The sequence below is a fragment of the Amphiura filiformis genome, unplaced genomic scaffold, assembly GCF_039555335.1.
Source record: "Amphiura filiformis unplaced genomic scaffold, Afil_fr2py scaffold_594, whole genome shotgun sequence".
NCBI classification, from domain to species: domain Eukaryota; kingdom Metazoa; phylum Echinodermata; class Ophiuroidea; order Amphilepidida; family Amphiuridae; genus Amphiura; species Amphiura filiformis.
In genome coordinates this window covers 1248656-1261984 of record NW_027306058.1, presented here as the reverse complement: position 1 = coordinate 1261984, position 13329 = coordinate 1248656, and the positions used below count along the sequence as shown (strand labels likewise).

At 39.4% G+C, this 13329-nt stretch overlaps 2 protein-coding genes across 2 annotated transcripts in view; one reads left to right on the top strand and one right to left on the bottom strand.

The window, feature by feature from the left end:
• The window catches only part of LOC140145699 (NADPH oxidase 2-like), a 56925-nt gene that overhangs the window by 11565 nt on the left and 32031 nt on the right, over nt 1-13329 (bottom strand). The window contains exons 10-12 of the mRNA XM_072167383.1: nt 3949-4067; nt 2503-2622; nt 829-1021 (exon numbers count right to left, since the gene is read on the bottom strand). Coding sequence (XP_072023484.1) covers nt 829-1021; nt 2503-2622; nt 3949-4067 — 432 coding nt within the window. The remainder of the gene's footprint in view (nt 1-828; nt 1022-2502; nt 2623-3948; nt 4068-13329) is intronic.
• LOC140145678 (uncharacterized) lies at nt 6876-9721 on the top strand. Its single transcript, XM_072167365.1, has one exon. It carries the CDS (start codon nt 6876-6878, stop codon nt 9534-9536), a length of 2661 nt encoding a protein of 886 aa, XP_072023466.1. The 3' UTR covers nt 9537-9721.

Sequence of the window (13329 nt, the reverse complement as noted above, 5' to 3'; positions counted from 1 at the left end):
AGTGATACAACTTTGCATGGGGTATTTTTTCAATAAAATGAACAAAATGAGATAATGGCTTGTTAAAAATCAAAAAATAAATTTTCTCACAATCCCTCTAATATGTACCTTTCCACTGTAACAAGAAGCCCCATTCCCGCCCGGGTATCCAACTATAGTAGGAATTCCAATTGAATGAACGCAGCTTTCAATAGCATGACATTTTTTTGTGTACACTGCGCCGATGTACGCCAACGCAGCGACTGTGCATGAGTAACGCGAAGTGAACTCCAACCATGCCAACGCACTCAAGATTGGTTAGCATTGTATTCAAGGTCGTGCGTTCGTGTTGTAGTTTGAAATATGCGATACACAATCATGGTTGGATTGAGTACAGATGTTGAAAGCTGTGTTCATTCAATTGGAATTCCTACTATCGTCTGTATATCTAAATCGAGTCACCGGCACTAGCTTTGAAGTTCAGCGTCTTCAGCGTCTTCCTTGTAGCTTAGCGTTCATTACTTGGTGTGTGTACATACTTTTATGTGAGCGATCAACGTGCCGCATATGTACATGCAAGAAACTACGCTGAGCCATAGCAGCACACGCTGAACTTTAAAGCTAGTGCTGGTGACTCATGGTAGATATACAGACTATATAATAGTGGTCTCCCCCACTAACCTGGTTGTGGGTCCATCCCCTGGTCAAATAAATGTTATATTTCAGGATATCTTCTAGCATTTCTGAGAACCACTCGCATGCATCGGCGTCACAACAAATCCAAACCTTTCCCCTGTAACAAGAACCCCCACTCCCGACTATCGAACTAGTGGTCCCCACCATACTGACCTGGTTGTGGGTCCATCCCCTGGTCAAGTAAATGTTATATTTCAGGAAGTCGCCCCTTCCCTGTTCTATCATGTGTGACTCAATATCTTCTAGCATTTCTGAGAACCATTCGAATGCATCGGTGTCGCGACAAATCCAAAAGAAGTAGACTCTCTTCAGTTTGGAGACAGCTTCATTGTTAACACTTTTCAGCCTGCAAGAACAAAAATGAAATAAACACAGCCAAATTAAAAAGTCACCACTAGTTCCATCCACATTTAATCAGAGTCTGATGAGTTTATTGCAAAATGATTTATATAATAATTTTCTATACACTTTCCTTCGAAGGTTGATACCAAATTTGATATCAAAAGTTTAATCATCGTGAGCATAAGAACCGTTGTTTGGAAATTCATGCAATTTTAAAAATGACAAATTACGAATTGACTACGCAAAAGCCAATGCATGGTATCAGCTTATTATGTGGCCCCAAGCAACCCTTATCATTGTACACTTGCTCAAGCACAATTAAAAGAGCGGGTATTTGATTTGCATTTTGACATGCATGGGTAAACCTTTAATGACAATGAAATTAGACCTCTCCCCAGATGCGTAACTTGCCAGCCTATCCAGGCGACATAATTCTTGGCACTCACGCTAGCTCCACCGCATGATACAACTCCCTAAATCATTTTTAAAATTGCACGAATTTCCAAACAACGGTTCCTATGCTCACAATGATATCAAATTTGGTATCAACCTTCGAAGGAAATAGAATATTATTATATAAATTATTTTGTCATAAACTCATCAGACTCTGATTAAATGGGGATGGAACTCCATATGAAAAACATACTCCCTCTGCATAATACTTTTCTTAAACATGTTAAATCTTCCACAGGGGTGGGAGATTTCAAATGGAATAGGCCAATTAGTGTAAAAGGGTGAAAATCGCTCTTTAAAGGGGCTTATGAGGGGTCAAACTTTTAGTGAAAATTTCACTCTGAAGTGAGTGAGTGTCACTCTAGTAAGAGCAACTTGCAGTCTGAAGAGAGAGGATCCAAGCCAAAGAATACAATATTAGATGCAAATTTTGAACACAACTCTATGGGACCTGACTCAGGGCAGGCACAATATAGATGAGTTGACTTCTGATGTCATTGCCTGGCAGTATGCGCACGCATCATCACAATTTCCATTGTTTTTTGCCTGGCAGTATCCCAGCGCATCATATTTTGTTTAGGATCTGTGGTTTTAAAACTCCCGTCACATGCAATAAGGCACAGGAATTTTTAATTTTGAAATGCATGCAATTTAAATACAAAATAATTTCAATGCAGATATCTCTTGAGTCCAGAATATTCCCAGTGTTCTCACGATTATTTTAGGACCAAAACCTCAAAAATGCAGATAGCCCATTTGTTGCACCAAGCCCTCAACATATACATGGTTTCAATAGAGGTTGTGCATGATGTATCATACCATAAATATGGCGGACTTCTCAAATGCATTTAACAAAAGCATGATTGCAATCTACCGCAACAGTTTGTCTCACACACATAACAAATCCACTACGATCAAATAGGTTGATGACAACATTTGATTGAATCTGCGCCATGATTACGGTGAAGGACACCGGTTCAAATCCTTTGTTTGGAGCCAATTGATAAAAGGATGCAGGGCCTCTATACTCACCAAATTGATTTTAGAATGGATGCAAATGGAGTGACTCCTATGCCTGCACCAACACATATAGCAGCTTGATATTTGAAGATGTCAATACTAGCTGTACCAAGTGGACCATCTACAGCAACTCTGTAATAGAAATAAAGAAATAGAAATTGTATCGTAGATTTTCATAAGGCCATAAAAATAAACTGTTTGCTTGTCCATAGATCACTTTCAAAAGTTTGGTTGGTCGGTCGGGAAAAGTTTTTTTTCCTTATATCCTTTTTTTTCAAGTACCAAAAGTATAATGTGAAGTTTGTCTGACCGCAGAAATTCCACCAAAGACAAATTCAGGATAAACCCTATTTTATTTGCATCTACATGTCTGAAAGACTTAAAATACTGTATTTTTAAGTTCAACAATGTTTTACTTGTTTAGACACTAAGGATGACAATACAAAATTTCATAACTCTTAGCCAGATTCAACTAGACTGGAGGAAACATGCAGGAAATGGTATTTTATATCTTCAGTTTTGCTTTTATATCTTCAGTTTTCAGATGAAAAGTTAATGACTTTTTTGGGAAAATTGTATAAAAAAAATTCTACGGCCGGGACTGCCAAGACGGACGCTTGGTGGGACGAGGACAAGGAAACAACTTTTTTTTTTTGGGGGGGCTCAGTGGGGATTCACATTCTTACTTAAGTAATTCATTATAAATTTCACCTGCTGAATCTGCATGTCTTGCTCACATCTGTTGGATATAGTGGGTTTGAACAGAGTGGGATTCAGTCTAAGGGGCTGTGCAATATTAATAATTATGAGCCCTGGCATGCCTGGGGGAGGGTAAAATTTGGGGAAGAAATTTTTGGCCAGCCAAAGGGGGGGGGGCAATCATTTTTTGGCAAGCCAAGAGGGGGGGGAAGCAACTTTTGGCACACATTCATGGGGCACCTTTTAATAAAACGCTCTAAAAAGGCTTAGGAAAACAGTACGAACTGAACGCTTAAATATGTAAATTTTCCTGCTTGCTGTGCTGGCAATATATATCTAGGCCATTTTAGGTTTTCAAATTGGGATCCCAAAATTTGTGCATGTGCAAAGGGGGGGGCAAAGACTTTTTGGCATGCAAAGAGAGAGTGGGGAAAAGCAATTTTTGGCAGGCCATTTGAAAATTGGGGGGGGGGCTGAAAATTGTTTGATGAATAAAATATGAATGAATGAATGAATGAATAAAAAAAATTTTGGTGGGCCACCCTGGGGGGTGAAAGCTTTGGAAAATATAGGTCACAAACACCCACTTTCCCTCTATTTTATCACAATTTTTTAACTTCACCTAGGATTATTGGGGGGGGGGGGGCTGAAAGGTATTCCAGCCCGCACCAATATTATTGCAGGGGCTGAGCCCACCCTCCAAGCCCCGGTTCCTAAGCCTATGATTGCTTAATGACTTTTCCATAAACCATGTCTTACCTTGGGAGGTTTTCAGGTTCAACAGGACTGGCTTTATTGGATCCCATAGCTTTAGCTAAATCATTTGTCCAATCTCCAACGGTCCGAATATGAACACTGAAATGGTCTTCCTCTGGACACTACCAAAAAAAATAATAATAGTAAAATTAAGAAGTGAGAAGGCATTGATCGATTTAAATTTAGTATATCAGTTCGGGGGCACTCAGTGACCAGCAGCAAGCCGATATATCAATCACTCCATCACTTTGCCCAAGCGGCAGCACCGCTTGGAGTTAAATCCAAGTCAACACGGAGCGGTGCTGCTCTGACGTATGAGAACAAAATATTATTTTGGATCGGTGCTTAATAGCGGCAACAGTGGCTTTCATAGTCATGCCGCTGCCACTCAGCTGTGTGCTGCTTCGCTTGCAAACAAGTCCAAGTGGCATGATGAAGCATCACACCGCTCAACAGCAAGTGGCAGAAAGTATGAAACCAGCATTAGCCATGATAACCCACGACTTTCATCTGTATGACCGCTGCACAATTTGTCAAGTATTCTTGTTGTGGGAGACAGAAATTGTCACATTGAAATGGTTCAAAATGACGGCACCCATATAGTTGATAATATATTATCGAGTAGAGCTCATGGAGCCAGCCATTAGCAGACCACCCATTGTCAGATGGCTGGATGATTTTCAGCTGCACACACAAATGAATAAGAGAATTTTGAAAATGAATCATGACTTTTTGATAAACCGCTTACGGCAAAAATTCTGAGCACTGGGGGATTCTAAATTTCACATACAATGCACAAAACAATATTTGTACAATCTTTGTCGAGAGATTTAAAAAGTTATCGAGAGAATTTTCTGTAATATTGTTTTAAATTCGCACAAAATACAATTTTCTAAGCAGAAAATGATCACAGTTCCTATCTTGCCATTGAAAACTACAGGAAGACCACCCACAGATCTTCAAGCCACATGCCAGACATCCTGGCGCCAACTGCAAATGGCTGCGCCCATGTGATGTAAGTCGATAATATATTATCGACTTTATAAAATCATTGTACAGGACAGTATAAGGCAAATAAAGAAAGAAAGAAATTGTTGCGTTGCTCTTAATATGAATGTGAAACAATGTAATATGACTATTCAGAGAATACTCTTTCTACTGATATAAAGCTTATTTTGATTGGTTGACAGGAATAACCCGCAATTTTATTTGGAATATCTGGGGGAAAATTGGCCAATCAGCCAAAATCTGGGGTGGGGTTGCAGGGCATGTGCCCCCTAATCGATCTAAAATTTTAAAAAATCACATAGAAAAATTGCCAAAAAACGGCCCCCAATCAGACCCGGTGTCCCCCAATCATGGTCGGTGCCCCCCCCAATGTGATGACCCACACTATGCCACTGTCAAAGGATGAATTCTTCCTGTTCAAATACATTGGTAGACCACCCGCTGTGCTTGGGGTTACATTCCATAATGCTAATATGTCTGCGCCCGTGTGTGTCACATCCGTGTCCATAAAATTTTCCTGAGAAAATTTACCCATTACTTATAGACTATGGCATTTTGATAATTTAGAGTAGAATATTAAACAGAGATGCCAGTGACTTGTCCAAAAAATCTGAAAATAATACGGACAATTGCAAGTCATAGGGAGCGTAGTGACCAGAGCACAGAAATACAAATACAAAATTGTAATTGTTTTGTTAATTTTTTCCACAAATCAACCACAAATGATTGTAGTAATTGGCTCTAGGTCCAGGGACTCTTCAAATTATGCAAATTCTTTAATTATTGCACAGTACCTACACCATAATCCCCCTGTAGTTGTAAATAAATCATGTTAAGATGCTTACCCCACCACATGGGCAAACCTGCCCCAGCATGGGCCAACTTGCCCCACTTCGCAAATGTGTTTGTTGCTTTACTATGCTGCTATTGTCAGGCTTACAGTCCTGAGATTGGGGTTGTATGTAGCAAAGACAAAGGGCTTTCACAAGGGCCAATCAGGTCCCTTCTAGCCTTAAAATTGACATCGCTGGGCAAGTAAAAAAAAAATAGGGTGAACACTCCCCGGTCTCCCCTATGCTGTCATATACCAGTGTGATCAACTATATACATGGGTGATATACACCAATGTGTATCCAATCATACCAGATAATACTGGTAGCTTGCCCCACCCCAGTGTTCTGCTAGTGGTTAACCATACATGTAGGTGATATACACCAATGTGTATCCAATCAAATCAGATAATACTGGTAGCTTGCCCCACCCCCAGTGTTCTGCTAGTGGTTAACCATACATGTAGGTGATATACACCAATGTGTATCCAATCATACCAGATAATACTGGTAGCTTGCCCCACCCCAGTGTTCTGCTAGTGGTTAACCATACATGTAGGTGATATACACCAATGTGTATCCAACCAAATCAGATAATACTAGTAGCTTGCCCCACCCCCAGTGTTCTGCTAGTGGTTTACCATACATGTAGGTGATATACACCAATGCATATCCAATCAAATCAGATAATACTGGCAGCTTGCCCCCCCAGTGTTCTGCTAGTGGTTAACCATACATGTAGGTGATATAAACCAATGCATATCCAACCAAATCAGATAATACTGGTAGCTTGCCCCACCCCCAGTGTTCTGCTAGTGGTTACATGTAGGTGATATACACCAATGTGTATCCAATCATATCAGATAATACTGGTAGCTTGCCCTGCCTCACGCATGCCCAGTGATCTGTCAGTGATTATGCTCATATACACCAGTGTATCTAATACAGAAAGCCGTCCAATGAGTGTTGCATATTTTGTGTTAATCAAGTAAATTGACTGGTGAAATATGAAACCTCTACTTTTATATATACATGAAGTAATCAGGATGATATGATCATTTTGTGATTTGAAACGAAACTGACAACACCACCATGGCTAGACTGGCTTGTTGTAGGATTCCTGGTATATTCCTTTGCTACATAGGAATAGCATTGGCGTTATACTTGATTTTGTTTTCATGTAGTACACAGATGACTGTGAATGGACAGGACAACAATGGGGCAATCAAGTGTGTCAACGGGGATTATCGGTGGTATGGAAATGTAACAAGATGTCACATGGAATGCCCATCTAATTGCACCTGTACCTTGGATGATGTTGACACCATAATCAGTAACTGCACAGATGGATATGTGTATGTGACTCAAGTTTTGTATCCACCAGGTAATGTGAATCGGCTCTACTGGGATAACAGTACTTTGCATAGTATTGAACCCATGGCATTTGCAAGGTTTGGTAGCAGGTTACGAACATTGGATCTGAGTCGTAATGCATTACGCGAGATACAGCCTGGTGTGTTTGAAGGACTGACACGTCTGGATAGGTTATATCTGTATAACAATGCATTACATGAGATACAGCCTGGTGTGTTTGCAGAACTGACAAGTCTTGAGGTGTTAGACCTGTCTAACAATGCATTACATGAGATACCGCCTGGTGTGTTTGCAGAACTGACAAGTCTTGAGATGTTATCCCTGTTTAACAATGCATTACATGAGATACAGCCTGGTGTGTTTGCAGGTCTGACAAGTCTGGAGAGGTTATCCCTGTCTAACAATGCATTACATGAGATACCGCCTGGTGTGTTTGCAGAACTGACAAGTCTTGAGATGTTATCCCTGTTTAACAATGCATTACATGAGATACAGCCTGGTGTGTTTGCAGGTCTGACAAGTCTGGAGAGGTTATCCCTGTCTAACAATGCATTACATGAGATACAGCCTGGTGTGTTTGCAGGACTGACAAGTCTTGAGGTGTTATACCTGTATAACAATGCATTACATGAGATACAGCCTGGTGTGTTTGCAGGTCTGACAAGTCTGGAGATGTTATCCCTGTTTAACAATGCATTACATGAGATACAGCCTGGTGTGTTTGCAGGTCTGACAAGTCTTGAGATGTTATACCTGTCTAACAATGCATTACATGAGATACAGCCTGGTGTGTTTGCAGGACTGACAAGTCTTGAGGTGTTATCCCTGTCTAACAATGCATTACGTGAGATACAGCCTGGTGTGTTTGCAGGACTGACAAGTCTTGAGGTGTTATCCCTGCATAACAATACATTACATGAGATAGCACCCAATACTTTTGGATCATTGAGGAACCTAGAACAACTGCGGATATCTTATAATAAGCTATCCAGTCTCCACCCTGACACATTCCAAAACCAAACCAGGCTAACAGATCTGCATCTTAATCATAACCAACTCTATTTTCTTCCAGAAAACATTTTTCTCAGCTTGACTCATGTAAGGTATTTAAACCTTTCTGAAAATAAATTGAATCAAATTCCAATGCTATCAAACTGCACCTCTTTAATAACAGTAAACTTGAAAGAAAACCCACTGTTGTGGATACACAGTGAAGTATTTTCTGGGTTAAATGAAACTGTTAAATTGTTCGTCACTAGCAATGCAACATGTTGTTATGCATCATCTGTCCAGTGTTACAGTGACAAAGCATCTTCTCCATTTCTAACATGTGCGCGCATGCTAACTTTTGACTTCCTTCGCATTATTATGTGGTTGATGAGTGTCTTTGGCATTTTTGGAAATGTATCAGCTCTTTTTACTAGATTCAAGCATAGGCTGCAAAGTAATAAAGTCCAGTTTCTGCTCATCACAAACCTCTCAATATCTGATCTCATAATGTGCATATACTTGATTATTTTGCTTTCAGTAGATGCATATTATGATGATTTTTTCCCATCAAATTCTGAATCCTGGCGAAAAGGTGCGTTGTGTAGGTTTGCAGGAGCCTTATCTGTGTTATCCAGTGAGGCTTCAGCTTTCTTCATAACACTGATAAGCATAGATCGTTTTCTGGGAATAAAATACCCATTTGGAAGTCGACGCTTGGGCACCAAATTAGCCCGTTTAATAGTGGCTATGCTCTGGTTGGTGGCATTAAGTTTTAGTGTAACCAGCTATGTATTGTCAGGACTAAATTCAAGACTTTATTCAGTGTCGGAGGTTTGTGTTGGGCTTCCTATTTCACAATTAAAGTTTTATAATGAAAGTAATGTTGGCACCACCATTGAACGTAATTCTGGTTATGTCCCCATTTTAGAGGAAGTATCCCAGAATACATACAAAAACAGCGAAGTGTCCATGTACCTGTCCATTGCCATGTTTACAGGTCTCAACCTTATCTGTTTCCTGATTGTAGGTTTCTGTTACACAGCCATTTTTGTCACTGCTAGAAAAACAAGCAGAGCCTCTGGACGCTCTGAAACAGTGAAGGAAGAAAAACGAATGGCTAAAAAAATGTCTCTTCTTGTCCTCACAGACTTCTTTTGTTGGGTGCCAATTGGGATAGTATCAATTCTAGTCCAGGCTGGTGCAATTGAAGTAAGCCCTACAGCTTATGCCTGGATAGCAACAATTGTGCTGCCAATCAATTCCACTCTCAATCCATTTCTGTATACCTTGTCTGGGTATATATTTGACAAAGAAAAGTGTCCATGTCAAAAGCGCGGAGGGCATGAAGAGAATATCCCAATGCGGAAAATTGCAGAGCGAGGAAATTAAAAAATCAAAAAACTTACAGACATGCTTGAGATCAATATGGCAAAGAAATGGGCTATTCCAGTTGAAATCCATACACCCCCTGAAAGACATGACTTTAATCTCCCACACAGGGAGTGTGAATTTCACATGGGTTTACCTGAATGGGTGACTCCATTTGAAATCTACACCCCCTGTTTGGGAGATTAAGGTCATGTCTTTTATAGGAGGTGTAAGGATTTCAACTGAATAACAATAATATATGCGTCCATATCAAAAGCGATGCACTTGTCGGCTGCTACATGTGTCTCATTTCACATAATAGCTAGGAATAAATACCAGACTCATATCCGAAATGGAGGTCACTTCAAATCATCCCAAATCACATGGTTTAGGAATACAGAGAACATTCCTTAACCATGTAACTTGGTGATGATTTGAAGTGACCTCCACTTCGGAGATGAGTCTGGTATTTATTCCTAGCTATTGTATGAAATGAGACACATGTAGCAAGTTTACAAGTGCATCGCTTTGATATGGACGCATACATATGTGACAGTGTCAAAAGCTGCATATTTAACTTTCTGAGCTGGACTATTCTCAACACAAAAATCACTATTTTCATATTAAACATTTTGTGATCACAAATGCTATTTTCATGTTAATTTAAAAACTGGCATATAGTCATCATGCAAGCATATGATTTATTTGCGAGATCCTGATCTAGAACTGTAAATAGAACTGTAAAAATATTTATAATGATTATTCTCTTTATTTTATGATATTTTAAATTTTATTGGCATATAAGCAATCGCACAAAGTTTTAGTTTGCTTGTAAATAGTATCTAAACTTTATTCCGCTTGAACAACTACATACTAGTATATGTTATTGGGCAGTTTTAAAATCCATTAAACTGAGTCTCATAAAATGTGTGTTTTTTTATCTGGAGTTTACTTTTGTGTTTGGTTAAATTACAGAGTTACATGTACTCATTTGGTGTCATTTCATAATAATATCTTCAGCGCAATACAATAATTGCAAAACTATGAACTGAACTGCAAAACTCTGCTAAATTGAGAATTTTAGCTAACTAAAACAAGGCGGTTCTCGGACCACGAGTCTTGACTTCTTACGCAACCGTCTGCTTTCACGATTACTTTTGGTAGAAGTAAATAAACCTGCAACAACCCATGGTGACCCCGAAATGACCTTCCAAAAATTTAGCTCTAAATGTTGACTGTACCCACCAAGTTTCATGTCCATATGATAGTTTTTAGTAATTTGACCTCACCTGACCCCTTGATGACATTGGATGACCCTGAAATGACCTTCCAAAAATTTGGCTCTAAATGTTGACTGTACCCACCAAGTTTCATGCCCATACAACAGTTTTTAGTTATTTGACCTCAGCTAACCGCTGGATGACCATGAAATGACCTTCCAAAAATTTGGCTCTAAATGTTGACTGTACCCACTAAGTTTCATGCCCATACAACAGTTTTAGTAATTTAACCTCAGATGACTCCTGTGTGACCTCAGGTTGACCCCAAAATGACCTTCCAAACATTTGGCTGTAAATGTTGAATGTAGGCTACCCACCAAGTTTCCTGCCCATACAACAGTTTTTAGTAATTTGACCTCAGATGACCCCTGGGTGACCTTCAATGACCCTGAAATGACCTTCCAAAAATTTGGCTCTAAATGTTGACTGTACCCACCAAGTTTCCTGCCCATACAACAGTTTTTAGTAATTTGACTTCAGATGACCCCTGGGTGACCCCAGATGACCCTCCAAAAATTTGTCTTTAAATGTTGACTGTACCCACTAAGTTTGCCCATACGACAGTTTTTAGTAATTTGACCTCAGATGACCCCTGGGTGACATCAAATGACCCCAAAATGACCTTCCAAAAATTTGACTCTAAATGTTGACTGTACCCACTAAGTTTCATGCCCATACGACAGTTTTTAATAATATGACAACAGATGACCCCTGAGTGACCTACGATGACCCTGAAATGACCTTCCAAAATTTTGACTTTAAATGTTGACTGTACTCACCAAGTTTCATGCCCATACACCAGTTTCTAGTAATTTGACCACAGATGACCCCTGAGTGACCTCGGATGACCCCGAAATAACCTTCCAAAAATTTGACTCTAAATGTTGACTGTACCCACCTGTGCCTGTACAACAGTTCTTAGTAATTTGATCTCAGATGACCCCCTGGGTGACTCCAGATAACCCCAAAATGACTTTCCAAAAATTTGGCTCTAACTGTTGACTGTACCCACCAAGTTTCATATCCATACATCAGTTTTTAGTAATTTCACCTCAGATTACCCCTGGGAGATCCTGGATGACCCCAAAATGACATGAAAATCTAATCAGGTCAAGAATTTCTGGTCACGCTACTCCCCATCAAGTTATGTCACTGTACCCCATACGGATCTCCAGATAATCTGTTCAAAGCATATTTTGCTTGCTATGCATAAATTATGCAAATTAGGTACTTCATTACCATACTTTGCGCTGAAAATCCAATCTAGGTCTAGACCCTCTGGTCATACTACCCCTTACCAAGTTTCATCAGTATAGCGCTCACGGTTCTTACCGATCCCCATATACAGCTCCACAAGGTGGATTTCTACACATTTCCAACCATTATGTAGAAGCGTTCCCCATAAATTATGTAAACTAACAACTGAATGCGTGCACTTTTCACCAAAAAACTAATCAGGTGATCAGCAGGAGTGTATCATTCCTGCCACCAGGGTTTGTTACCATACACCTGACGGATCTTGAGATAGGTAAACTTTATCACGATATCGATCATATCGCGATAAATTTTAAGACACCAGGAAACTCAAACGCTGTTCACGTTCGGCCTGATTTTTGCGCAATTTTCAACAAGACCATAATATTAAATGGATTCATGGAAGGAATTAGGTACATCACATAAAGTGCTTCATTATTATTTTTATAGGTAAAATCTGACTACAAACTTGGAATATTATTGCCAAATTGGCAACTTTATTCAGCTTTCATTTGGTAGTTTGAGTGTAGTTCATAGTGGGGACATTGATAAAGCAGTAAGAATTATGGCATTGTGATTATTAATATTTTCTCATGATATTGTTGCCTAGAATGATATCGCACACATTTAACAACTGGTACATGTATTTTACATATTCACCAATCACAAAACATGTAAAGAATGAAACTCACAACTGCCTTGCATTCTCGATTTTAATGAATTACCGTTTTCGTTCCAATAAGCGCCCGTGCCCTAATAAGCGCCCACCCAGGAAATTTCCAATTTGCTAATAAAGGGTACCATCAATGTTTGTTGAGGTGACAAATAGACGTCGATACGGTGAAATAGCTGGAGGACTACAAGTCCTGTGTAAACTTGCAATACATTTTCTACATCAGAAAAGCTACTAGAACGTCCCAGGACCCTTTTTTACATACGTCAATTTGTCTCTATTCAACACACCTTACGAAAAAATTAGGTACACTAGGTAAAAAATAAACGCCCACCCAAAATGACTTTGTTAAGCGCCGCCCTGGGCGCTTATTGGAATGAATACGGTAAGTTTAGTTGACTTTTGAATGTAAAAGTAGACATGAAAAAGTGCATTTCAATCTTGTCTAGTCATGAAAAAATTGAAGGACACAAACAGACTTCAGAAATTTTAAGTTTAAAAACCTGAAAGCACATTCTTCCATTTTCATAATGATACAACTGAGAATGAGATGAAATACAAGTAAAAAGCGACAAAATAATGGGTGTCATTTTACCGTTGACACAAA

What these genes read in the sequence shown, in the direction of transcription:
- LOC140145678 (XM_072167365.1), top strand. Translation starts at nt 6,876, where the DNA reads ATGGCTAGACTGGCTTGTTGTAGGATTCCTGGTATATTCCTTTGCTAC.